A 25,170-nucleotide genomic window follows, 5' to 3' on the forward strand; every position below is an offset into this window, starting at 1 on the left:
AAATTCAACCAAATTTCCAGGTATAATAATTGATGATAAATTGAACTGGAAATATCATGTAAACAATATACAACATAAAGAATCAATAAACACATCAATAATGGATAAAGCAAAACATTTTCTAGATCAAATATCACTTCATATTCTCTACTGCTCACTAGTGTTACATATCTGAGTTGTTATGTAGAAATATGGGGAAATAACTAAGTACACTTTATTAATTAAATTTGTTACAAAAAGATCAATTATAATAATACATCATGTTGGATATAGAGAACCTTCAAATCCTTTATTCATTGAATAAAAAAAACTGAAATTCCAAGACATAGCTAATTTGCAAACAGCAAAAATTATACAAGAAGCAAACTATAATCTGCTACCCGAGAATGGAGAACAATTCCTCTCCACAAAAGAGGAGCAATATAATATTGGAGGAAAAAAATATTTTAAAACATTTGTATGCATGTACAACACTTAGGACCTTCAGTATATCAGTATGTATAATTAAATGATGGAATGGATAAAGCAATCAAACCATGTACTAATAGGATCCACTTTGAGAAACTCTTCTAACTTAAAGTGTTTGCAAAGTACAAAGAAGAAGAACCATGATAAGCATTCTGAATTTATTTCATCCACCCATTCATTTTCTAGATAATCTTACTCATCTCACCATATGAAATATAACTTACTTCACCAATTATTATGTATTTATTTATTTATTATGATTGTTATTACTTATGGAGTATATTGTGAATAAATTCAGAACGGGAAGTGAACAAACAATTTAGGAAAAGGGTTACGATTATATAACCTCTGCGTCTTCCTACTCCTTTTCGAACATGTTAGTAGAGAAAGTGGAAATAGTGATGTATCATGTTGTATGCATGCATGTATCATATTGTATGCATGCAGGCACCACATTGAATGCATGTATGCATCACATTGTATGCATGCATGCATCATGTTGTATGCATGCATGTATCATGTTGTATGCATGCATGTATCATGTTGTATGCATGCATCATGTTGTATGCATGCATGTACCACGTTGTATGCATGCATGTATCACATTGTATGCATGCATGCATCACATTGTATGCATGTATGCATCACATTGTATGCATGCATGCATGCATCATGTTGTATTCATGCATGTATCATGTTGTATGCATGCATGTATCATGTTGTATGCATGCATCATGTTGTATGCATGCATGTATCATGTTATATGCATGCATCATGTTGTATGCATGCATGTATCACGTTGTATGCATCATGTTGTATGCATGCATGTATCATGTTGTATGCATGAATGTATCATGTTGTATGCATGCATGCATGCATGTATCATGTTGTATGCATGAATGTATCATGTTGTATGCATGAATGTATCATGTTGTATGCATGCATGTATCATGTTGTATGCATGCATGTTCGAAAATAAACTCAAACTCAAAACTCAAACATAGCCAAAGTCCAATAAATATTTCAATATAAAAAGTACGCATCCGAACTATATCAGCATTATTACTAGATAATGACGTAACAGAATATCAGGTGATGATAATAAGACCATCCGTTTAGCGGATGTCGTCAGCAGTGCTGCGAACTTGACGCCTGCGCCACACAAGCAACGCTTCACTTTACATTGAGGTAATACCTGGCGAAACATTGGCTATAATGTTATATTTGATTGGTATTGTATTACTTTGTAGGCGGCGTTTGTTTGACGCACATGACGTGGTTTATAGGCCACATTTTGATGCACCTGACGTGGTTTATAGGCCACTTTTTGATGCACCTGACGTGGTTTATAGGCCACTTGGTTTATAGGCCACATTTTCATGCACATGACGTGGTTTATAGGCCACATTTTCATGCACATGACGTGGTTTATAGGCCACATTTTCATGCACATGACGTGGTTTATAGGCCACATTTTCATGCACATGACGTGGTTTATTGGCCACTTTTTGTGACGAGAATGCAGACGCGAGCTCGCTAACGTTAGCAAACAATACGTCCTAAACTGCCCTGTTGTTTTGAAATGAAACACAAACATGGCGTCATAAAGTTGATACTTTGTCACTTAGTAACCAGCACACAAATATAAATAAGAGTGTTGTGAGGCAAACATTTGCTCAGAAGGTGAGCTGTCAGTCAGCTAGCTTGCTAGCTAGCATTAGTTAGCCGCTGTTGCTACGGCGAGACAGCTATTAAATACAACCTTTTTAGAGACGAACGCGCATTATTGTGAATATTTCTGCTACTGTGCTTGGTTTCCGGTGGTCTGTGTTACGTAAATAAGTTACCATGGGTTAGTTGTGCGCCTCGTAAAGCCTTGAGCTGGATAATCTGAAAGGAAGGATTTCAGTCTTCACAAAGCTTACAAACTCTCAGCAACACAACACAACACAACACAACACAACATCACACTTCATCTTCCAAGTCTGTCATTGACTTACAAACTCTCAGCAACACAACACAACATCACACTTCATCTTCCAAGTCTGTCATTGACTTACAAACTCTCAGCAACACAACACAACACAACATCACACTTCATCTTCCAAGTCTGTCATTGACTTACAAACTCTCAGCAACACAACACAACACAACAACACACTTCATCTTCCAAGTCTGTCATTGACTTACAAACTCTCAGCAACACAACACAACACAACATCACACTTCATCTTCCAAGTCTGTCATTGACTTACAAACTCTCAGCAACACAACACAACATCACACTTCATCTTCCAAGTCTGTCATTGACTTACAAACTCTCAGCAACACAACACAACAACACACTTCATCTTCCAAGTCTGTCATTGACTTACAAACTCTCAGCAACACAACACAACATCACACTTCATCTTCCAAGTCTGTCATTGACTTACAAACTCTCAGCAACACAACACAACATCACACTTCATCTTCCAAGTCTGTCATTGACTTACAAACTCTCGGCAACACAACACAACATCACACTTCATCTTCCAAGTCTGTCATTGACTTACAAACTCTCAGCAACACAACACAACACACTTCATCTTCCAAGTCTGTCATTGACTTACAAACTCTCAGCAACACAACACAACATCACACTTCATCTTCCAAGTCTGTCATTGACTTACAAACTCTCAGCAACACAACACAACAACACACTTCATCTTCCAAGTCTGTCATTGACTTACAAACTCTCAGCAACACAACACAACATCACACTTCATCTTCCAAGTCTGTCATTGACTTACAAACTCTCAGCAACACAACACAACATCACACTTCATGTTCCAAGTCTGTCATTGACTTACAAACTCTCAGCAACACAACACAACATCACACTTCATGTTCCAAGTCTGTCATTGACTTACAAACTCTCAGCAACACAACACAACATCACACTTCATCTTCCAAGTCTGTCATTGACTTACAAACTCTCAGCAACACAACACAACATCACACTTCATCTTCCAAGTCTGTCATTGACTTACAAACTCTCAGCAACACAACACAACATCACACTTCATCTTCCAAGTCTGTCATTGACTTACAAACTCTCAGCAACACAACACAACATCACACTTCATCTTCCAAGTCTGTCATTGGGATATCAAACGTCCAAACTGGCATTTATTGTACGAGGCTGGTTCAAAGTAGTGTATACTAGCTCTTTATGAAGGTGGGGGGCGACAGAAGTCTTCCTGCAAGTTGCAGCAGCTTGAGAACAATAAAGAAAAGCACATTTCACCGGCAGTGGAGGGCCGTGCATTTCCCACCTAGGCCTTCAGTGATGTCCCACTTCAATGATGACCTCTCAAAATAGCATCATTGATGGCCCCACATGACCATTGCTGGAGAAATACTTTACAGAAACACATTTACACACTACTTTGATCTGAAACACATCAACAGTGTACAAAATGGGTTATAATCTGGCGCATTTAAAAATCAATAAACCCGCATCAGCAATTAAAACATATCTTATGTGGCGCTGTCAAAATCAAAATTGCAAAAAACATTAAATGTAAAAAAAATATATATACCTGAACTCACAACCTGGAGAACCCATTCAAGCTTTCCGGGTTGGCCGACATGGTCTCACAAGATGTAGTTTCTCTTTAAATATCCTTCTTGAAAATGGCCTTGCAAACATATGTGTTGTCTTGTCTAATTATGAAAGTTGCAGCTGTGGCGTGTTGGCTGACTTCATGTTTACTCCACAGCGTGCTCATCAAAAACATCAGATGTAGTTTCTCTTTAAATATCCTTCTTGAAAATGGCCTTGCAAACATATGTGTTGTCTTGTCTAATTATGAAAGTTGCAGCTGTGGCGTGTTGGCTGACTTCATGTTTACTCCACAGCGTGCTCATCAAAAACATCTCGCTGCCGGCATGTCTACATTACACCTAAACAGGGCTACTGTGCATGCTTTTCACAACTGTGGCATGCTGGGTAATGGAGTTGTTATGTTACCCGCTCATAACAGCTGCCTTAGGCCAGCTGTAAGGCCTGACTGAGAACAACGCGCGATCTGATGGGCAATCGCAATTGTCTATCAACTGTATGTTGCCGTTCCCTCACAGTGCACACACATTGTTGATTCTGAAGTCTTCTGGCACATTTGGTCCAGAATGGCAACATAGGCTAGCTGAATTCTGATTGGATAAAAACTCTATAAACTAAAAACAACAGCGCTGGAAGGAGCATAACATGACATGAAGAGAATATGAATACTTTTACAGATTTAAGGAAAGTAAATAAAAAAAATAGAATTTGATCTTTAATTATGTTGATAATTTCTGGTTATGTTAGGTCAGCAGAGAAGGCCTCGCTGGCCCTGACGCCACACCACTGCATCTCAGTTATGTTTAAAGGCCTACTGAAATGAGATGTTCTTATTTAAACGGGGATAGCAGCTCCATTCTATGTGTCATACTTCATCATTTCCCCATATTGCCATATTTTTGCTGAAAGGATGTAGTAGAGAACATCCACAATAAAGTTTGCAACTTTCGGTGCTAACAGAAAAGCCCTGCCTCTACCGGAAGTCACAGAAGATGACGTCACACGTGTGATGGCTCCTCACATCTTCACATTGCTTTTAATGGGAGCCTCTAACAAAAAGTGCTATTCGGACCGAGAAAACGACAATTTCCCCATTAATTTGAGCGAGGATGAAAGATTTGTGTTTGAGGATATTGATAGCGACGGGCTTGAAAAAAAAGGCACAATTTATTGATTTTTAGTTTCTATCCGTGAGTAGAAAAACACCACAAAATATGTTTGATTAAAAAAAAAAACAGTTTTCTTTGGGCGAAGGGAAGGGAGTTCCCAACTGTATTTTGTTCCCTGCAACTATATTTCCATTTTCATTTCAGCCAAACAGGAAGAAAAAGAAGCAAGCCATCTCCTCCTGTATGCCACTGATGCATGTCGAGCAGAGCTAGGTAGCAGTCTGCATTATTTAGCCCTCTCGTCTCATAAAAGTTGAGCCTTTGGGCAGAAAATACTGCTGGTATGTTATTTATGTCTTGTTATTCTTAGATGTATAGACAACTGACTTTTAACAACACCTCTGTCTTTTTTCAATCACTTTAGGTGTAAGTGCTTTAGCTTGTAAGGAAACTGCACTTTATATGGAATTTTGCATGTCCTTCACAATCCTTATCTGAGACAAAAAAAAAAGCTTTTTTAATTTTTTTATGTAGTCAAACTCGTGAATAAACGCTAACAAAAATGGAGCAGTGGGAATCGCTCTATTTTGCCTGTTAAGCGCTGTAAAAAAAAAAAAACATTCATTGTATACACTTTGTTAGTATATACGTAATGTAGTAAATAAAATACATAATCATAATAACATGTACTATGTACGTATTTTGCTCATTTTAAGCATACAGTGGCATATACATTTCACAGACAAATCTCAATGTTGGCTTTTCCCTTAAACAAATACTAATCAGGACAGACTTCATGAAAGCCAACAACTTCCTTGGGACAAATGATCCAGAACCTTATATGTTTTGAGTCTAATACGTGGTACCCGACATACACGGTCAGAAAAATCGTGAGACTGTCAATTATGCTCAACAAGCCACATGATGCTTGATGGGTTCACATAAAAAAGTTCCAACTTTTACTCCAGAGACCGAAGCAAGCACACCATTTTTTTTGCCAATACATTTAATGCTTCATATTCATATTAATATTTGTGAAGTCATCTATTAGTTTATCCAGACCAGTGGTTCTCAAACTTTTGTCAACAAGTACTACCTCAGAAAAAGTTTGGCTGTCCAAGTACCACCATAATGACCAACAGTAAAATACGGTATCGTAGTAGGCCTAAGTGTTCATTAAAAACAAGGCAGAGGTTTAATTAACTTGTGTATTTAATATTTTTGGCCACTGTAACACACAGTTTGAACAGTAACACTGTTTTTTTGAATGTTGGAAAATAAAACACTTTACTATGATCATGTAATTATTTGGCGTACCACTAGATGGAGTAGTGGTCCGCTTTTCACAGTTTGAGAATCTCTGGTCTCGGCGAACATTTCGCTACTTTTTCTGCCATTACGTGATCCTGTGACTCCTTGGCCATGCAAGGCGGACAGCAGTCTATAATTTTGCCTATTGTTCATGATCATTATGAAAGACATGACAACGGATGGATTTTTAAAAAAAATGATTCTAAATATTTAATAAATGTAAATAAAACTCTGCTTACAGCGGAGCCAATGGGAGCTCAACTGTTCCGCCCATAAAATCCATAAAAAGTAAGCATTTAAAAAGAGCCAACAATATTCCATTTACATTTTGTGACTTAAATACTAACCGTGCATTATTGATATTATTATAAGCGCTAACGCAAACAAATTATTTTAAGCGGCGACATAATCACTTCCTTGAGTGCCCATGTCTACATCATCGGGTGGTATGCTGTTTCCTCGCTTCCCTGCAAGTTTATTTTAGATGATAAATCATGGCATGAAAAGTAGATGGCTGAGAATATAACCTGACAAGTTGGGACACTTTGACAGCCATTGAGGACCTGGAACTGGTGAGAACGACACGAAAAGATCCTATGCTAACGGCAGAATTGCAACAGGTTTTACCTCCTGTGCACTTTCGTCTCCGTGCGCACAAAACACTTCCTCATTCTCCGCCAAGCTGCTTTCAAGCATGGACGGTGTGTGTGTGATCATGGGAAAATGAACATCATTCCGAGTGTCGGTGCTGGCTGCAGCTCGGCAGAGTAACCGTGTAATACTCTTCCATATCAGTAGGTGGCAGCCGCTAGCTAAGTGCTTTGTAGATGTGGGGAACAGCGGGAGGCAGTGTGCAGGTAAAAAGGTGTCTAATGCTTTAACCAAAAGTAAACAAAAGGTGAGTGCCCCTAAGAAAAGGCGCTGAAGCTTAGGGAAGGCTATGCAGAACAAAACTAAAACGGAACTGGCTACAAAGTCAACAAAAACAGGATGCAAAGACTTCCTGTGGAGCAAAGACAGCGTCCACAAAGTACATCCCAACATGACATGACAATCAACAATGTGCCCTCAAAGAAGGATAAAAACAACTGAAATATTCTTGAATGCTAAAACAAAGTGGATGCGGGAAATATCGCTCAAAGAAAGACATGAAACTGCTACAGGAAAATACCAAAAAAGAGAAAAAGCCACCAAAATAGGAGCACTAGACAAGAAGTAAAAGACTACACACAGGAAAACAGCCAAAAAGTCCAAATAAGTCAAGGTGTGATGTGACAGTACACCTACTTTGAGACAAGAGCTATAGTCATGCATGCTTGCTTATGCTTTAAAGTCCATCTATCCCATCCATTTTCTACCGCTTGTCCTGTTCGGGGTCGCGGGGGTACTGGAGCCTATCTCAGCTGCATTCGGGCGGAAGGCGGAATACACCCTGGACAAGTCTCCACCTCATCGCAGGGCCAACACAGATAGACAGACAACATTCACACACTAGGGACCATTTAGTGTTGCCAATCAACCTATCCCCAGGTGCATGTCTTTGGAAGTGGGAGTGGCCTATCCCCAGGTGCATGTCTTTGGAGGTGGGAGGGGCCTATCCCCAGGTGCATGTCTTTGGAGGTGGGAGGGGCCTATCCCCAGGTGCATGTCTTTGGAGGTGGGAGGGGCCTATCCCCAGGTGCATGTCTTTGGAAGTGGGAGGGGCCTATCCCCAGGTGCATGTCTTTGGAGGTGGGAGTGGCCTATCCCCAGGTGCATGTCTTTGGAGGTGGGAGTGGCCTATCCCCAGGTGCATGTCTTTGGAGGTGGGAGGGGCCTATCTCCAGGTGCATGTCTTTGGAGGTGGGAGGAAGCCGGAGTACCTGGAGGGAACCAGTCATATGCAACAATTGTGACAACTTTTTACTGTCAACTGAGTTTTGTTTTTTAATGATTTCTGCTGGTGGTGTGCCTCTGATTTTTTTCAAGGCAAAAAGTGTGCCTTGGCTGAAAAAAGGTTGAAAAAGACTGCTTTAATGTATCCTACATATACCCAGCACTGCAGTCTATAACATTTGCAAATATGGAGTGGACTGCGGCGGCTTTTAAGGAGAGAAAGTCCAATTGGAGAAGCATCGCCAAGCAAATGTGACGTCATGCTCGCCAGCTGGCTTTCCGTCAGGGACATTGAGGGACAAAAGTAGAGTACAGTCTATAACAACACCAGAAACAGATGTTAGATTTATTGCAAGTTGTTTTTAATAAAAAAAGTCTCCGGACACTTCAAAAAAGTTCAAAGTACATTGTAAGCAGCAACAATTGAAAATATAACATGACAATATCAAATACATGGTGATATTAGGGATTTCTGGGCACAATGGTGTATTCTTATTGGCTGCATTGTTATGCACCTGGTGCATGCTGTATTCGACAACTTTAGAATGCAGAAAAAAGAAAAACGTGTTGTCTTACATAAGGATTGTAAATGATAGCCAACATTCCCCAAAAAGTGCCGTTTCTCTTTAATACTCATAACATACCGTATCAAATCTTTTTCAGTTTGTTTCAGTGTTTTCTTATTTCTAAAAGTGACTTTCAACCAGACATAAGCAAGCTAGGCCTCACCAAGCAAGTGTACAGGAGGGGAAAACTCTCCACAGGGCTCAAAAATGTTGCTTTTTGTTGTCGCAGCTTCAAGTTGTCAAGGGTGTTGTCAGTGGAGCTTTACGTCTAACACCTTCCACTCGAGCATGTCCAGTGATCCTCCTCCTCCTTATCCAGGAGGTCCCAGCGCCCCGCTCATCCAGGACAAAAATGGACAACCAGGTAAGAATTGAACTACTGTTCAGTACATTTTTGGACAACGCTGCTGACTTCTGTGTTCTTATTTTCAGCTCCTGTGAGAACAGCACCCCTGCAAGGACAACCTCTGCCCCCAGACTATGGACCACCTCCTTATGAGGGCCCCCACCCAGGGTTCCTCCCTCCACATGTGCCTGGAGAGGGGCCCATGCCCATGCCCATGCCCCCGCCACCCCAAGGTGAAGCAAAATGCCTAAGATGCATGCTATTTCTTCTAAAAGTGGGTTTGTTTACTCATATAGCGTCAGACACATTTAGGTTGATATAAATAAAAAAGATGTACATATTACAAAAAATGTTATTTGTTAAAAAAACAAATGTTATGGAAAATATTCAACAAATCTATTTAAACAAATAGATTTTGCCTGTGATTAACTGGGGCACTGCCTTCACTCATACAATCATCTCTCGCCACATATTGGAGCTTCCACTCAGGGTGTAACGGGATTGTGCTTTAAAAGTATTCACAGTATCAAACAAAAACTTGTAGTCTTTCTTTGCCGCCTTAGCGTTGGCCAGGTTGAAAAATAAACTACATCTCCCAGAATCCTCTGCGGTGGGGGGCGTGGAACGCCATGAGCAGAATTTGAAGTGTGTTTGTGGTAGATGAAAGGAATTGTTTCGTGGACATTTCCTGAGAAATGCATCAATCTATCCATAAGTGTTTGATTCATGTTGCTAAGCAACACATGACCTCTTTGTTGAAGGTCAACAAAAGTCTGTATTTCCACACAAAGCACACCACTTTTGTCACATTCCACTGCACGGAGGGAAACTTTACACTGCTAGAAATAGGAGTAAACTGAAAAGTGTGCTGGATAAATCCTCAATCCATCAGTCAATTTTCCAGCGTGAGTGTCATGATGTCGCTATCCAGCTGCACTCAAGTGGAAGGCAGGCTGCAACCTAGACAATTCGCCACCTCATAAACCGTCCCCCAGAAAATGATTTTGAAGCCAAAAAAGTCAAACATGAGTTAGTGAGGTATTTACCTTCTTAAAAGTTTAATCGTTAGTTAACTTTTCTAATAAACAGCATTTTCCAGGCTGATATAAGCACGTCCACTGTGGAGGACACTGATTCTCAGAAAGTAAGAGTTGGAAGAATAAAGTGAGCATTGTCGTCTTACACAGGATCTTGACACTGTCACTTCAAAGACACAACTGTCATTGTATCAATATTGGCTTGAAACAGTGTTTGCAATTGAAAATACATTTGTGGTAATATGATTAGAACATTTGAGCAGTATTTCTGTGTTTATCCTAAACCACGGGCGTCAAACTCCTTTTCACTGAGGGCCACGTTGCAGTTGTGGCCGACCTCAGAGTGTAATAGTAAATGTATATAAATATTAGTACAGGCCGAAAGTTTGGACACAACTTCTTATTCAATGCCTTTTCTTTACTGTCATGACTATTTACATTCCAAACATGTGAAGCGAAAACCCTTGCAGGTGACCGACTACCTCTTGAAGCTCATGGAGAGAATGCCAAGAGTGTGCAAAGCAGTCATCAGAGCTAAGGTTGGCTATTTTGAAGAAACTAAAATGTAAAACATGTTTTCAGTTAGTTTTTTCTAAGTGCATAACTCCACATGTGATCATTCCTAGTTTTGATGTGACAATCTACAATGTGAATGAAGAGCCCACATTGAATGAGAAGGTGTGGCCTGTACTGTATGTAGTGTGCTAATATCAAAGAAGACATGCAATTGCAAGCACTACATGTTATATTTGAAGAATTAAATGTAATGAGAAAGATGAAGTGCTTTATTGACACATTTGTATGGCTCTTGGGGGCCACATAAAATGATGTGGCGGGCCAAATTTGGCTCCCGTGTCTTGAGTTTGACGCCACTGCTCTAAGCAGTCCTGCCACTTCATTTTACACACTGACATTTTGAAGCCTTTTTTGGACATAATAGAATAATATTGTACTGCACCCACACTCCACATTGTGACTATCCATCCATTCATCCATCTTCTTCTGCTTATCCGCGGTTAGGTCACGGGGGCAGCAGCCTAAGCAGGGAAGCCCAAACTTTCCTCTCCCCTTGTGACTATAAGTAGTCAAATGTGTACATAAAACTACCTCTGCATAACATTGTAAGCTTATCAACATCAAAGGAAACAACACACGACCTTTCCTCGTCTCCCACCGTGATTAAAGTGAAGCTTCTTCTTATTCTGGTACCCCCCCCCCCCGCTAGGATTGGCCTAAATGAAGCCTTTTTGAGAATAAATGAAAGCAAATGAAGTACAACCACAGTAGTATTGGCCACTAGATGAGACCAAAGCAATCAGAGCTGATTGGCTCAGCCTGAGGCAGTGTATTGTATTACATTAAAAGGTGACTTAAAGCTCTCATAATTGCCATAATCAGTTCTTTTATGCTCTTGCTATGAAAATATTAATGAGCAGAAATGAATGTATCGTAGTCATGTCCATAAGAATTCAACAGTGATCAGGAGGATTGTTGTGTTTTCACTAAAGGAGGCGCCTACCCTCCACCGCCGCCTGGCCCCTATCACCAGCAGATGGGCCCGGGCCCCTTTGTCCACATGGGGGGCCACACAGCGACCGTCATGGCTCCTCCGGGCGCCGCCACCACCGTGACCGTGCTCCAGGGTGAAATGTTCCAGACGTCGCCGGTGCAGACGGTGTGTCCGCACTGCCAGCAGGCCATCGTCACGCGCATCTCGCACGACGTGGGCCTCATGAACACACTCTTCTGTCTCTTCTGCTTCTTCGTCGGGTGAGTGTCTTCAAACACCACAGGTAAAGTGGACATGAATAATGATATGCATGTTTTAAACCGCAGGTGTGATCTGGGCTGCTGCTTGATTCCCTGTCTGATTGACGACCTGAAAGATGTGACACACACCTGTCCTTACTGTAAGGGCTACATCTACACATACAAGCGTATATGCTAACCACCGACATACACACCTGCTGCGACTTACAGGCTTTTCCCACCCCTCTTGGTTTGTGTACATAGTCTACCTTCAAGCTCATACCTTCATGCACACCACTGACTTCTTTTCATTTGTACCAAGTGAAGGCCGTGTTACACGTGTCACTGAGGAAGACTCGCTGTGAAACTTGTCACTTTATTTGAACTTACCTGTGAATCTCGCCATGAAGCAAGCCGGCTGGGGTTGATCTTTTTTAATAATTGTGTTTTCCTTCTTTCTGTAAAGTATTTTATTCTGTTTTCCCATCTTTATATTGAAAACTGTGAGCATGTGTCCTTCCTTCTGACTTATTTCTCTTTCACAACTCCTATCCCAAATGTGAACGTCTTGCTCATGTTTGACTTTTATATTTAATTTTAGTATTGCAAGCTTGATTCAGAATGCACAAAATGATATAACAGCGATTTTTTTCCGTTTATGCCCTTTGTTCGGTGATGTACTTGTACAAAGGCAAACATTTGCACTTTAAGGACATGTTTCCCTCTGATACATCATAAAAGCCTGCCTGGCATCACAGTGACAGCTTGTTTTGTTGTTGTTAATATTGTTGCACTTCATCTGGACCTGTGCAAAGTGAAGCTTCCAAAATGTCTGTGCCAGCATAGGCAGACTTTGGCACTCATTGTAGATTTGATCTTAACTGCAGGCTGAATGTTTGTCACCGCCTCAGTAATTAAGAATGTTGGGGGACAAGTTACATTGATATCAAGGTCATTAGTCCCCCATGACCCCTTTTTTTTAACTTTGATTGCTTTCAAGCATGACATAAGTCTACAATTAACATAATTACTAAAATAGGCTGTTACCCATTGGCATTAAAACAATTCTTTAACAGCATGCCTCCATTGTGTCGCTCACGTAAACACTGAGCCTAAATAACGGCATAGCTGTGTGACAACAAGACAAATGTCACTTCTTCAGAAGGTATCACATCAGTACTGTATGTCCTCATGCTGGTGGGGAAACATGCAGGTCTGTGTTGCTCTCTAAATGTCTGCCAAGGTTTGTTTTCACCCTTGTATACAGCTACTATTTTATCAATAAAAGTCTGAACATCACTTTTTGCTGACACTTTATTGTCGTTGTGTGTCTGAAGAATAAACCTCGTGTGGATCACATTTAACATAAGACGGATGGCTGTCTTTAGATTGAAGTTAATCTCTCCATCTGTGTCCACATTGGGCATTGCAGCATTTGTAGAAAGTGGTCATGGGCTCGTCCGCAGATCGTGTCTGAATCTGCATGAAATACGCCCGAGGATGGTCACACTTCGGACAGGTTTCTGGAAAAGGATGTGATCAAATGTTATCTTTTGGGGCAAAATGAACACTTGTTCAATGTGTTTGACAGCACATCTTCAAATGACTCCATAGATTGTTGTCATGGCAACGTACCGGGAGTAGAATCCACGTTCTCCCAAGCAGCAGCTCCACCCAGGACATCATCCACCTCCTTAAGCTTGGGATACTTCCTGGTGTTCACCTGCACTTCAAACAAGGCATGGTCAGGGTGACAATATCTCACAGGTGAGTGCGTGGATGAATGGTCATGGTGACAATATCTCACAGGTGAGTGCGTGGATGAATGGTCATGGTGACAATATCTCATAGGTGAGTGCGGGGATGAATGGTCATGGTGACAATATCTCATAGGTGAGTGTGTGGATGAATGGTCATGGTGACAATATCTCATAGGTGAGTGCGGGGATGAATGGTCAGGGTGACAATATCTCATAGGTGAGTGCGTGGATGAATGGTCAGGGTGACAATATCTCATAGGTGAGTGTGTGGATGAATCGTCATGGTGACAATATCTCATAGGTGAGTGCGGGGATGAATGGTCAGGGTGACAATATCTCATTGGTGAGTGCGTGGATGAATGGTCATGGTGACTATCTCATAGGTGAGTGCGGGGATGAATGGTCAGGGTGACTATCTCATAGGTGAGTGCGTGGATGAATGGTCATGGTGACAATATCTCATAGGTGAGTGCGTGGATGAATGGTCAGGGTGACTATCTCATAGGTGAGTGCGTGGATGAATGGTCAGGGTGACAATATCTCATAGGTGAGTGCGTGGATGAATGGTCAGGGTGACAATATCTCATAGGTGAGTGCGTGGATGAATGGTCAGGGTGACAATATCTCATAGGTGAGTGCGTGGATGAATGGTCATGGTGACAATATCTCATAGGTGAGTGCGTGGATGAATGGTCATGGTGACAATATCTCATAGGTGAGTGCGTGGATGAATGGTCAGGGTGACAATATCTCATAGGTGAGTGAATGGATGAATGGTCATGGTGACAATATCTCATAGGTGAGTGCGTGGATGAATGGTCAGGGTGACAATATCTCATTGGTGAGTGCGTGGATGAATGGTCATGGTGACTATCTCATAGGTGAGTGCGTGGATGAATGGTCAGGGTGACAATATCTCATAGGTGAGTGCGTGGATGAATGGTCATGGTGACAATATCTCATAGGTGAGTGCGTGGATGAATGGTCATGGTGACAATATCTCATAGGTGAGTGAATGGATGAATGGTCATGGTGACAATATCTCATAGGTGAGTGCGTGGATGAATGGTCAGGGTGACAATATCTCATTGGTGAGTGCGTGGATGAATGGTCATGGTGACTATCTCATAGGTGAGTGCGTGGATGAATGGTCAGGGTGACAATATCTCATAGGTGAGTGCGTGGATGAATGGTCATGGTGACAATATCTCATAGGTGAGTGCGTGGATGAATGGTCATGGTGACAATATCTCATAGGTGAGTGCGTGGATGAATAGTCAGGGTGACAATATCTCATAGGTGAGTGAATGGATGAATGGTCATGGTGACAATATCTCATAGGTGAGTGCGTGGATGAATGGTCATGGTGACAATATCTCACTGGTGAGTGCGTGGATGAATGGTCATGGTGACAATATCTCATAGGTGAGTGTGTGGATGAATGGTCATGGTGACAATATCTCATAGGTGAGTGCGTGGATGACTTACCTTTCTGGTGACATTGTGAATGTAGGGACAGGTGACATGGTGACAATATATCATAGGTAAGTGAATGGATGACTTACCTTTCTGGTGACATTGTGAATGTAGGGACAGGTGACATGGTGACAATATATCATAGGTAAGTGAATGGATGACTTACCTTTCTGGTGACATTGTGAATGTAGGGACAGGTGACATGGTGACAATATATCATAGGTAAGTGAATGGATGACTTACCTTTCTGGTGACATTGTGAATGTAGGGACAGGTGACATGGTGACAATATATCATAGGTAAGTGAATGGATGACTTACCTTTCTGGTGACATTGTGAATGTAGGGACAGGTGACATGGTGACAATATATCATAGGTAAGTGAATGGATGACTTACCTTTCTGGTGACATTGTGAATGTAGGGACAGGTGACATGGTGACAATATATCATAGGTAAGTGAATGGATGACTTACCTTTCTGGTGACATTGTGAATGTAGGGACAGGTGACATGGTGACAATATATCATAGGTAAGTGAATGGATGACTTACCTTTCTGGTGACATTGTGAATGTAGGGACAGGTGACATGGTGACAATATATCATAGGTAAGTGAATGGATGACTTACCTTTCTGGTGACATTGTGAATGTAGGGACAGGTGACATGGTGACAATATATCATAGGTAAGTGAATGGATGACTTACCTTTCTGGTGACATTGTGAATGTAGGGACAGGTGACATGGTGACAATATATCATAGGTAAGTGAATGGATGACTTACCTTTCTGGTGACATTGTGAATGTAGGGACAGGTGTTACACGCAAACCTCAGGCACTTCTGTCCTTCTTCCACGATCAAAACGTTCCCGCATGTCGGACAAAAAAGAAGCATGTCAGCAAAGACTCCCTTTCAGTTGTTAAAGTGGATATAAGTGCAATAAAGATCAGGCCGAGAAGGTTGAGTTGTTGTTGTCACCAAACCACGCATTGTTCAACCCGGAAGTCAGCCGCGGAGTGATGTGTTACTCTTTTTAACGCTCGAGTGGAAACTCGGAGTCAGAATTTATCATTAAGCCGTTTGGTTGAGATTTATATACATACTTAAACATTTAAAGTACGCACTCAAAACCAGTTGTTACATTTGCAGAATATGTTATAAACTAAACCACATCTACCATATTGTAATGATATATATATGTGATTATTACAGCTACTATTATTGTTATGAATGACACACATTTAGACTTAGATTTACTTTTGTCATTCAAATTAGAACTTTACAGTACATATAACGGCATTTAATTGCATTAGCTGGTCGTAGTGCAGGATAAAAGAGCATTAAGGTGCAGGTATAAATAAATAGATTACTGTGCAGATAAATATATTGCACTTTTGCATATGCATTCAAGTTTATAGATGTACATTGTATTGTCTTTATATTCCAACCCCTTAATCCCTTTCGAGGGGGAATTGAGGGGATTATGATGATGCGTTCAGGAGTCTCACGGAAATGAGGGAAGAAGATGTTACACAAACTGGAGGAGGTTCTGCTGCGGAGGCTGCGGAACATACATCACGGCCGTCCTATTCTTAACTTTTTACAAAGTACTCAAGTTCATGGACAGAAATTACATCTTGAAGATCGTCTAATGTTTAACAAACTTATATTTTTTCAAATAAAAAACTTTAGTGTTTACTTAATTTCTGTTTTTAGTATTGAAGCATCCTGCTCTGGAACCATTTAAGCTGGACGTCTATATGATAATAAAGCCATATTTGTTTTATTTAATACAAACACTTTTATAAAAGCATATGTTCCACGTCATTTCCGGTTGCTGCTTACTTCCGTGCGTTGTGCGCATGTCACAAGTTCTTTACAACGGGCGGTCCAAGATGGCGGACGCACAAGTAGGTTGCGGAAAATGGCCGAACATTTAAATCAACATTTTCAGGCTTTGGCAAACACAATAACTCACTTTCTTGTTGGGACATAGCCCCAAGTGGCTGCTATAAACAAGCATGGGCGTCATTTAACAGGAAGAGCAGTAGTTTACATGAGCAATGTTGTCGAGACGGACACCGCGTGTGAAGCTAAAGTTAGCTTGCTAGCTTAGCCTCCTGCTAGCGCACATTTTAACTTAACTCTGTCTTTTACTTAACTCTTTGTCTTTAACTTAATTCTGTCTTTTACTTAACTCTTTGTCTTTAACTTAATTCTGTCTTTTACTTGACTCTTTATAGTCTTTTACTTAACTCTTTGTCTTTAACTTAATTCTGTCATACTTGACTCTTTATAGTCTTTTACTTAACTCTTTGTCTTTAACTTAATTCTGTCTTTTACTTAACTCTTTGTCTTTAACTTAATTCTGTCTTATACTTGACTCTTTATAGTCTTTGACTGAACTCTTTGTGCTATTGCCAGCCTTTAACACGCTCAGTTAATCATTATCGTGTTTTATCATTTAACCATCTTTTATATGTTATTAAAACGCGTTAAAGCTCTGCAACGTGAAGTCCAGTATTGCGCGGATGCTAGTTAGCATTGGCCACCAAATGTTTTTTCTTCATTTGTTTTTGTCTTCTGCAGACCGAGAGGGCTTATCAAAAACAGCCCACTATCTTCCAGAACAAAAAACGTGTTCTGGTAGCAGATGGTGGCAAAGAAAGCAAGGAAAAGATCCCCCGTTACCACAAAAGTGTCGGGCTGGGTTTTAAGACCCCAAGAGAGGTAAAGAATATTACTTTTGTTACTCCTATTGTCAAGCTGCAAATGATGTTTTCTCACGATGGTCTTCTAAACCTTCTAGGGTTCTGATGATAGTGCCTTTTTGGCTTTGCTGATGCAGCTCTAGACAGCTTTAGTTGAGCTTGGATTTATTAAACGACACTAACTATACATGTTTGTTCCCCCTCAGGCTATAGATGGCACTTACATTGATAAGAAATGCCCTTTCACCGGGAATGTCTCAATCCGTGGCCGAATCCTTTCTGGTCAGTAAACATACAGCACTACAAACATCTGGTTTGTTCATAACGTATTTAATTAGTTGTCTTGTCACTGCCCTACAAATGATGTTTTATCTCACGATGGTCTTCCAAGCCTGCCAGGCTGTGAGGAAAATGCCAGATGGCATAGCTGATGTTGTTGTGACCGTATCAATCAAGATAATGTGTCATTTTAGCTTGCCGATTAACATTCTTTTGTGCGTGGCGTGCAGGTGTGGTGACCAAAATGAAGATGCAGAGGACCATCGTGATCAGACGTGACTACCTGCATTACATCCGCAAGTACAACCGCTTTGAGAAAAGGCACAAGAACCTGTCTGTGCATCTGTCACCATGCTTTAGGTAACTAGTCTTAATTTACCTTAAATACTTAGAGTTCTGTCATTTTTGATGGTTTGCTGCAAATGATGTTTTTCTCACGATGGTCTTCAGAGTTAAAACTTGACGATATCGCCTTATGGCAATGCTGATGCAGTCTCTCCGCTCCAATTTCATTGGTCACTGAATAAACTTACAGTTGCTTAAACTTTGGTTTTCTTCTGCAGGGACGTCACCGTCGGCGACATTGTGACTGTTGGAGAGTGTCGACCGCTGAGCAAAACCGTGAGGTTCAATGTCCTCAAAGTGACAAAGGCTGCTGGAGCCAAGAAGCAGTTTCAGAAGTTTTAGCTACACCATGGAAACAAGGTGGCTTTCCAATAAATGGAACTTGTTCAATAGAATTTTCTGGTCATTTTGTCTACCTCTCCTTCTCTCTAGCATGTTTAAAGCTCATCACATCAAAGCTACTTCATAATGCTCATATTAAGTCTACTTTTTAAATGTTATAGATCAAATACAGTGTGGGCCAAAATTTAAAACTGAACAAAGCCGTGGGCCAAGGTTGAACAAATTAACCTTTTAGGTGGTAGCGTGTATTGTGGTGTCCCGGAAGAGTTAGTGCTGCAAGGGGTTCTGGGTATTTTTTTCTATTACGGTTCGGATGTTCTCCCGAAATGTGTTTGTCATTCTTGTTTGGTGTTTGTTCACAGTGTGGCACATATTTGTAACAGTGTTAAAGTTGTTTATACGGCCACCCTCAAGTGTCACCTGTGTGGCTTTTGACCAAGTATGAGTTGCATTCACTTTCAGTGTGTATAAGCCGCTTACATTATGAAGCTGTTTGTATGGAGGATAAGTGGAAGTGAAGACAGGTTTTAAAGAACGTTAAAGGCAGTGCCTTTAAGGCACGCCCCCAATATAGTTGTCCGGGTGGAAATCGGGAGATATTCGGGAGAATGGTTGCCCAGGGAGATTTTCGGGAGGGGCACTGAACTTCGGAAGTCTCCTGGGAAAATCAGGAGGGTTGGCAAGTATGAATATTAGCGGTGAATGTGGTGTTACAGTAGCACAGCCACTGTATAATACCGGCGGGCCAGCTCTAATGTTTATTTGATATTGCCTCAAGGGCCAAATTAAATTACATGGCGGGCTAAATTTGGACCGCGGGCCAGAGTTTGACACCCATGTTATAGATCATGGGTGTCAAACTCTGACCTGCGGGCCAAACCTGGACCGCCGTGTAATTTCATCTGGCCCTTGGGGCAACATTTTAGCATTAGAGCTGGCCCGCCGGTGTTATACAGCGTCGGTGCTGCTGTAACACCACATTCACCGCTAATATTCATACTTGCCAACCCTCATAATTTTCCCGGTAGACTCCCAAAGTTCAGTGCCCCTCCCGAAAATCTCCTGGGGCAACCATTCTCCTGAATTTCTACCGATTTCCACCTGGACAACTATATTGGGGGCGTGCATTTAAGGCACTGCCTTTAGCGTTCTCTACAACCTGCCGTCACGTCCACTTTTCCTCCATACAAACACCGTGTCACATAATATTTGGCTTTTACACACGCACAAGTGAATGCAAGGCATACTTGGTCAACAGCCATACAGATCACACTGAGGGTGGCCGTATAAACAACTTTAACACTGTTACAAATATGCGCCACACTGTGAACCCACACCAAACAATGACAAACACATTTCGGGTGAACATCGGCACCGTAACACAACAGAACAAATACCCAGAACCCCTTGCAGCACTAACTCTTCCGGGAAACTTCCAGCAAACTTACCAATAATTATCGTTTTATTCATGCATTTTCTCTTGCTATGTCAAGGCTTGAATGTTTGGTTCATTATTTCATTTTCAAATGTATTATTAGCCTGTGGAAAAAAATTGATATTTACCTCAGAAGATTGCAAATAGAAAAAAAGGCATAACATTTTTATTTACATTTTATTTGATATGCCATTGATATTTTTTTAATTATTTGAAACTGGATTTTGCATGTCACTAAAGTTATATAAGCCTTGCTTGTTCAATATTTAATGCAAAACTTGTTTGGGTCCCTACTAAAAGGTTAATTTGTTCAACCTTGGCCCGCGGCTTTGTTCCGTTTAACATTTTGGCCCACTCTGTGTTTGAGTTTGACTCCCCTGTTATAGATCAATCTGTAAAGGCCCCTGAATCCACATTTGCTCCAATTGAACCATAAAGTAATTTGTTCTATTTGTGATGGTACTATACGAAACATCGATCCCAAAAAGTCATCACCCTAATGGAAATCAAACAAGACAATTAAAAATAAGGTAGTCTCTATGAATCCTGAAAATGTGAAATAAAAGGTCATGAATTGATTAACGTGGACCCCGACTCAAACAAGTTGAATAACTTATTCTGCTGTTACCATCCATCCATCCGTTTTCCTACCGCTTAGTCCCAATTGGGGGCGCTGGCGCCGATCTCAGCTAAAATCAGGCGGAAGGTGGTGTACACCCTGGACAAGTCACCGGTGATACCATGTAATGGTCAATTGTAGGGAATATGTACTGAACTGTGCAATCTACTCATAAAAGTCTCATCAATCAAGGCATTGCGGAGATATCTATGGAACAATCTTTCCTTCCTATGTTTTTCCTAGGTGTGATGTCAGTGGATATCTCCATATATGGTAGTGTTTACCCAAAGATCTCCATATATGGTAGACTTTACCCAAAGATCTCCATATATGGTAGACTTTACCCAAAGATCTCCGTGTATGGTAGACTTTACCCAAAGATCTCCATATATGGTAGACTTTACCCAAAGATCTCCATATATGGTAGACTTTACCCAAAGATCTCCATATATGGTAGACTTTACCCAAAGATCTCCGTGTATGGTAGACTTTACCCAAAGATCTCCATGTATGGTAGACTTTACCCAAAGATCTCCATGTATGGTAGACTTTACCCAAAGATCTCCATATATGGTAGACTTTACCCAAAGATCTCCATATATGGTAGACTTTACCCAAAGATCTCCATATATGGTAGACTTTACCCAAAGATCTCCATGTATGGTAGACTTTACCCAAAGATCTCCATATATGGTAGACTTTACCCAAAGATCTCCATATATGGTAGACTTTACCCAAAGATCTCCATGTATGGTAGACTTTACCCAAAGATCTCCATGTATGGTAGACTTTACCCAAAGATCTCCATGTATGGTAGACTTTACCCAAAGATCTCCATGTATGGTAGACTTTACCCAAAGATCTCCATATATGGTAGACTTTACCCAAAGATCTCCATGTATGGTAGACTTTACCCAAAGATCTCCATATATGGTAGACTTTACCCAAAGATCTCCATATATGGTAGACTTTACCCAAAGATCTCCATATATGGTAGACTTTACCCAAAGATCTCCATGTATGGTAGACTTTACCCAAAGATCTCCATGTATGGTAGACTTTACCCAAAGATCTCCATGTATGGTAGACTTTACCCAAAGATCTCCATATATGGTAGACTTTACCCAAAGATCTCCATGTATGGTAGACTTTACCCAAAGATCTCCATGTATGGTAGACTTTACCCAAAGATCTCCATGTATGGTAGACTTTACCCAAAGATCTCCATATATGGTAGACTTTACCCAAAGATCTCCATATATGGTAGACTTTACCCAAAGATCTCCATGTATGGTAGACTTTACCCAAAGATCTCCATATATGGTAGACTTTACCCAAAGATCTCCATGTATGGTAGACTTTACCCAAAGATCTCCATATATGGTAGACTTTACCCAAAGATCTCCATGTATGGTAGACTTTACCCAAAGATCTCCATATATGGTAGACTTTACCCAAAGATCTCCATGTATGGTAGACTTTACCCAGGGAGCTTTGCGCTGTAGTCCAGCTCTCTTTTTGTGTCTTGTGCGACAGTGGCTCTTACAAGCACAAGCATTCTCCGCTGTTGCTATTTCTAATACAAAGTAGCAGATGGATGAAACTTAACGGTCCGACTCCATGTGAAAGCTCAGCTGACGGGGAGAGTATACTGTCAAAGTGGAAGCACGTGAATAAGAGCTGAGGAGACTTCTCAGGAAGCAGCTTGAAGATCAATCAATTAATCAATCAATGTTTACTTATATAGCCCTAAATCACTAGTGTCTCAAAGGGCTGCACAAACCACTACGACATCCTCGGTAGGCCCACATAAGGGCAAGGAAAACTCACACCCAGTGGGACATGGGTGACAATGATGACCCAGTGGGACATGGGTGACAATAATGACCCAGTGGGACATGGGTGACAATGATGACCCAGTGGGACATGGGTGACAATAATGACCCAGTGGGACATGGGTGACAATAATGACCCAGTGGGACATGGGTGACAATAATGACCCAGTGGGACATGGGTGACAATGATGACCCAGTGGGACATGGGTGACAATGATGACCCAGTGGGACATGGGTGACAATGATGACCCAGTGGGACATGGGTGACAATGATGACCCAGTGGGACATGGGTGACAATAATGACCCAGTGGGACGTTGGTGACAATGATGACCCAGTGGGACATGGGTGACAATAATGACCCAGTGGGACATGGGTGACAATAATGACCCAGTGGGACGTTGGTGACAATGATGACCCAGTGGGACATGGGTGACAATAATGACCCAGTGGGACATGGGTGACAATGATGACCCAGTGGGACGTTGGTGACAATAATGACCCAGTGGGACATGGGTGACAATGATGACCCAGTGGGACATGGGTGACAATGATGACCCAGTGGGACATGGGTGACAATGATGACCCAGTGGGACATGGGTGACAATGATGACCCAGTGGGACATGGGTGACAATAATGACCCAGTGGGACATGGGTGACAATAATGACCCAGTGGGACATGGGTGACAATGATGACCCAGTGGGACATGGGTGACAATAATGACCCAGTGGGACATGGGTGACAATAATGACCCAGTGGGACATGGGTGACAATAATGACCCAGTGGGACATGGGTGACAATGATGACCCAGTGGGACATGGGTGACAATGATGACCCAGTGGGACATGGGTGACAATGATGACCCAGTGGGACATGGGTGACAATGATGACCCAGTGGGACATGGGTGACAATAATGACCCAGTGGGACATGGGTGACAATAATGACCCAGTGGGACATGGGTGACAATGATGACCCAGTGGGACATGGGTGACAATAATGACCCAGTGGGACATGGGTGACAATGATGACCCAGTGGGACATGGGTGACAATAATGACCCAGTGGGACATGGGTGACAATAATGACCCAGTGGGACATCGGTGACAATGATGACCCAGTGGGACGTTGGTGACAATAATGACCCAGTGGGACATGGGTGACAATAATGACCCAGTGGGACATGGGTGACAATGATGATCCAGTGGGACATGGGTGACAATAATGACCCAGTGGGACATGGGTGACAATGATGACCCAGTGGGACGTTGGTGACAATAATGACCCAGTGGGACATGGGTGACAATAATGACCCAGTGGGACATGGGTGACAATAATGACCCAGTGGGACATGGGTGACAATAATGACCCAGTGGGACATGGGTGACAATGATGATCCAGTGGGACATGGGTGACAATAATGACCCAGTGGGACATGGGTGACAATGATGACCCAGTGGGACGTTGGTGACAATAATGACCCAGTGGGACATGGGTGACAATAATGACCCAGTGGGACATGGGTGACAATAATGACCCAGTGGGATGATCTGTAAAACAAACTGTTGACCTAAGAAGAACCTTTTCATCTTATGAAGACCACAAGGAAGTCTTTTAAATGTGTATTAAAAGTGTGTTATGCAGAATGCACTCCAATAGTGTAAAATGTACTGAAATCCTGGCGGTCCAACAGGTAGTTCTTTAAATGATGCACATTATTTCTGTATTTTTATATCAAGTGATGCAAAAAGCAGGTGGAAAAGTCCATTCTGAGGTCGTTAGCTGTCAGTAAATGTAGCATTTCGAACAATAGCCCCGCTTATATAACGTCCGCCTTTTTGCGTAGTGAATAAGACAAACATAGACAATTGGTGGGAATATTAGCAAAATGGAGTTCCCTGACCGGGAATCGAACCCGGGCCGCGGCGGTGAGAGCGCCGAATCCTAACCACTAGACCACCAGGGACTGTCAGCACCCGAGTCTATTAAAGTATATTTTTTAATAATATATGACTGTTGGCACCCGATTCTATTAAAGTATATGTTCTATCGATGTATGACTAATTGCCAATAATATTCCATGAAAATGTAACAGTTATAAACTTCAATAATAGTATTATTATGGGTTAGATCCTTCACAGTACCGTGCCTATTTTTCTCAACATGCTGTTCTCATTGTGAACTCATGAGGGCGACAAATCACCATACGCTCTTCTGCAAAAGAGGCACTGATTTGGTTTTGATTTGACTTCTTGGATGCGGGCACTGACCTGATATTTGAAATAAAGATGAAATAGTCTC

General features: G+C 41.5%; 3 protein-coding genes and 4 non-coding genes across 9 annotated transcripts; 5 read left to right on the top strand and 2 right to left on the bottom strand.

The window, feature by feature from the left end:
• Positions 1-1,558: 1,558 nt before the first annotated feature.
• Positions 1,559-13,367, top strand: cdip1 (cell death-inducing p53 target 1). 2 transcript variants are annotated; one of them, XM_061905071.1, is made up of 6 exons: positions 1,559-1,656; positions 5,389-5,525; positions 9,166-9,300; positions 9,369-9,515; positions 11,828-12,089; positions 12,156-13,367. In XM_061905071.1, the coding sequence occupies exons 3-6, from the start codon at positions 9,225-9,227 to the stop codon at positions 12,265-12,267; spliced, it is 597 nt and encodes a 198-aa protein (XP_061761055.1). In that variant the 5' UTR covers positions 1,559-1,656; positions 5,389-5,525; positions 9,166-9,224; the 3' UTR covers positions 12,268-13,367. The 2 variants fall into 2 exon arrangements, with proteins under 2 accessions (XP_061761055.1, XP_061761056.1); XM_061905072.1 differs by having other exon boundaries at positions 11,831-12,089.
• polr3k (polymerase (RNA) III (DNA directed) polypeptide K) lies at positions 13,365-16,339 on the bottom strand. Of its 2 annotated transcripts, none has more exons than XM_061905073.1 (3): positions 16,087-16,339; positions 13,704-13,791; positions 13,365-13,591 (listed from the first exon to the last, which is right to left on the bottom strand). In XM_061905073.1, exons 1-3 carry the CDS (start codon positions 16,195-16,197, stop codon positions 13,464-13,466), a joined length of 327 nt encoding a protein of 108 aa, XP_061761057.1. In that variant the 5' UTR covers positions 16,198-16,339; the 3' UTR covers positions 13,365-13,463. The 2 variants fall into 2 exon arrangements, with proteins under 2 accessions (XP_061761057.1, XP_061761058.1); XM_061905074.1 differs by lacking the exon at positions 16,087-16,339 and adding an exon at positions 15,317-16,077.
• A 785-nt stretch (positions 16,340-17,124) lies between these two features.
• Positions 17,125-19,033, top strand: rps11 (ribosomal protein S11). The gene is made up of 5 exons (XM_061905076.1): positions 17,125-17,213; positions 17,893-18,033; positions 18,221-18,296; positions 18,524-18,653; positions 18,857-19,033. The coding sequence occupies exons 1-5, from the start codon at positions 17,166-17,168 to the stop codon at positions 18,978-18,980; spliced, it is 519 nt and encodes a 172-aa protein (XP_061761060.1). The 5' UTR covers positions 17,125-17,165; the 3' UTR covers positions 18,981-19,033.
• On the top strand, positions 18,071-18,155 carry LOC133556934 (small nucleolar RNA SNORD35). Its single transcript, XR_009807638.1, has one exon. It is a non-coding gene; the product is annotated as a small nucleolar RNA SNORD35 (small nucleolar RNA).
• Positions 18,370-18,454, top strand: LOC133556932 (small nucleolar RNA SNORD35). Its single transcript, XR_009807636.1, has one exon. It is a non-coding gene; the product is annotated as a small nucleolar RNA SNORD35 (small nucleolar RNA).
• On the top strand, positions 18,711-18,790 carry LOC133556933 (small nucleolar RNA SNORD35). The gene has a single exon (XR_009807637.1). It is a non-coding gene; the product is annotated as a small nucleolar RNA SNORD35 (small nucleolar RNA).
• Positions 19,034-24,763: 5,730 nt separating the features above from the next.
• On the bottom strand, positions 24,764-24,835 carry trnae-cuc (transfer RNA glutamic acid (anticodon CUC)). Its single transcript has one exon. It is a non-coding gene; the product is annotated as a tRNA-Glu (tRNA).
• Between the last annotated feature and the right edge of the window lie 335 nt (positions 24,836-25,170).

This window comes from Nerophis ophidion, linkage group LG07 (genome assembly GCF_033978795.1).
Source record: "Nerophis ophidion isolate RoL-2023_Sa linkage group LG07, RoL_Noph_v1.0, whole genome shotgun sequence".
Lineage (NCBI taxonomy): Eukaryota > Metazoa > Chordata > Actinopteri > Syngnathiformes > Syngnathidae > Nerophis > Nerophis ophidion.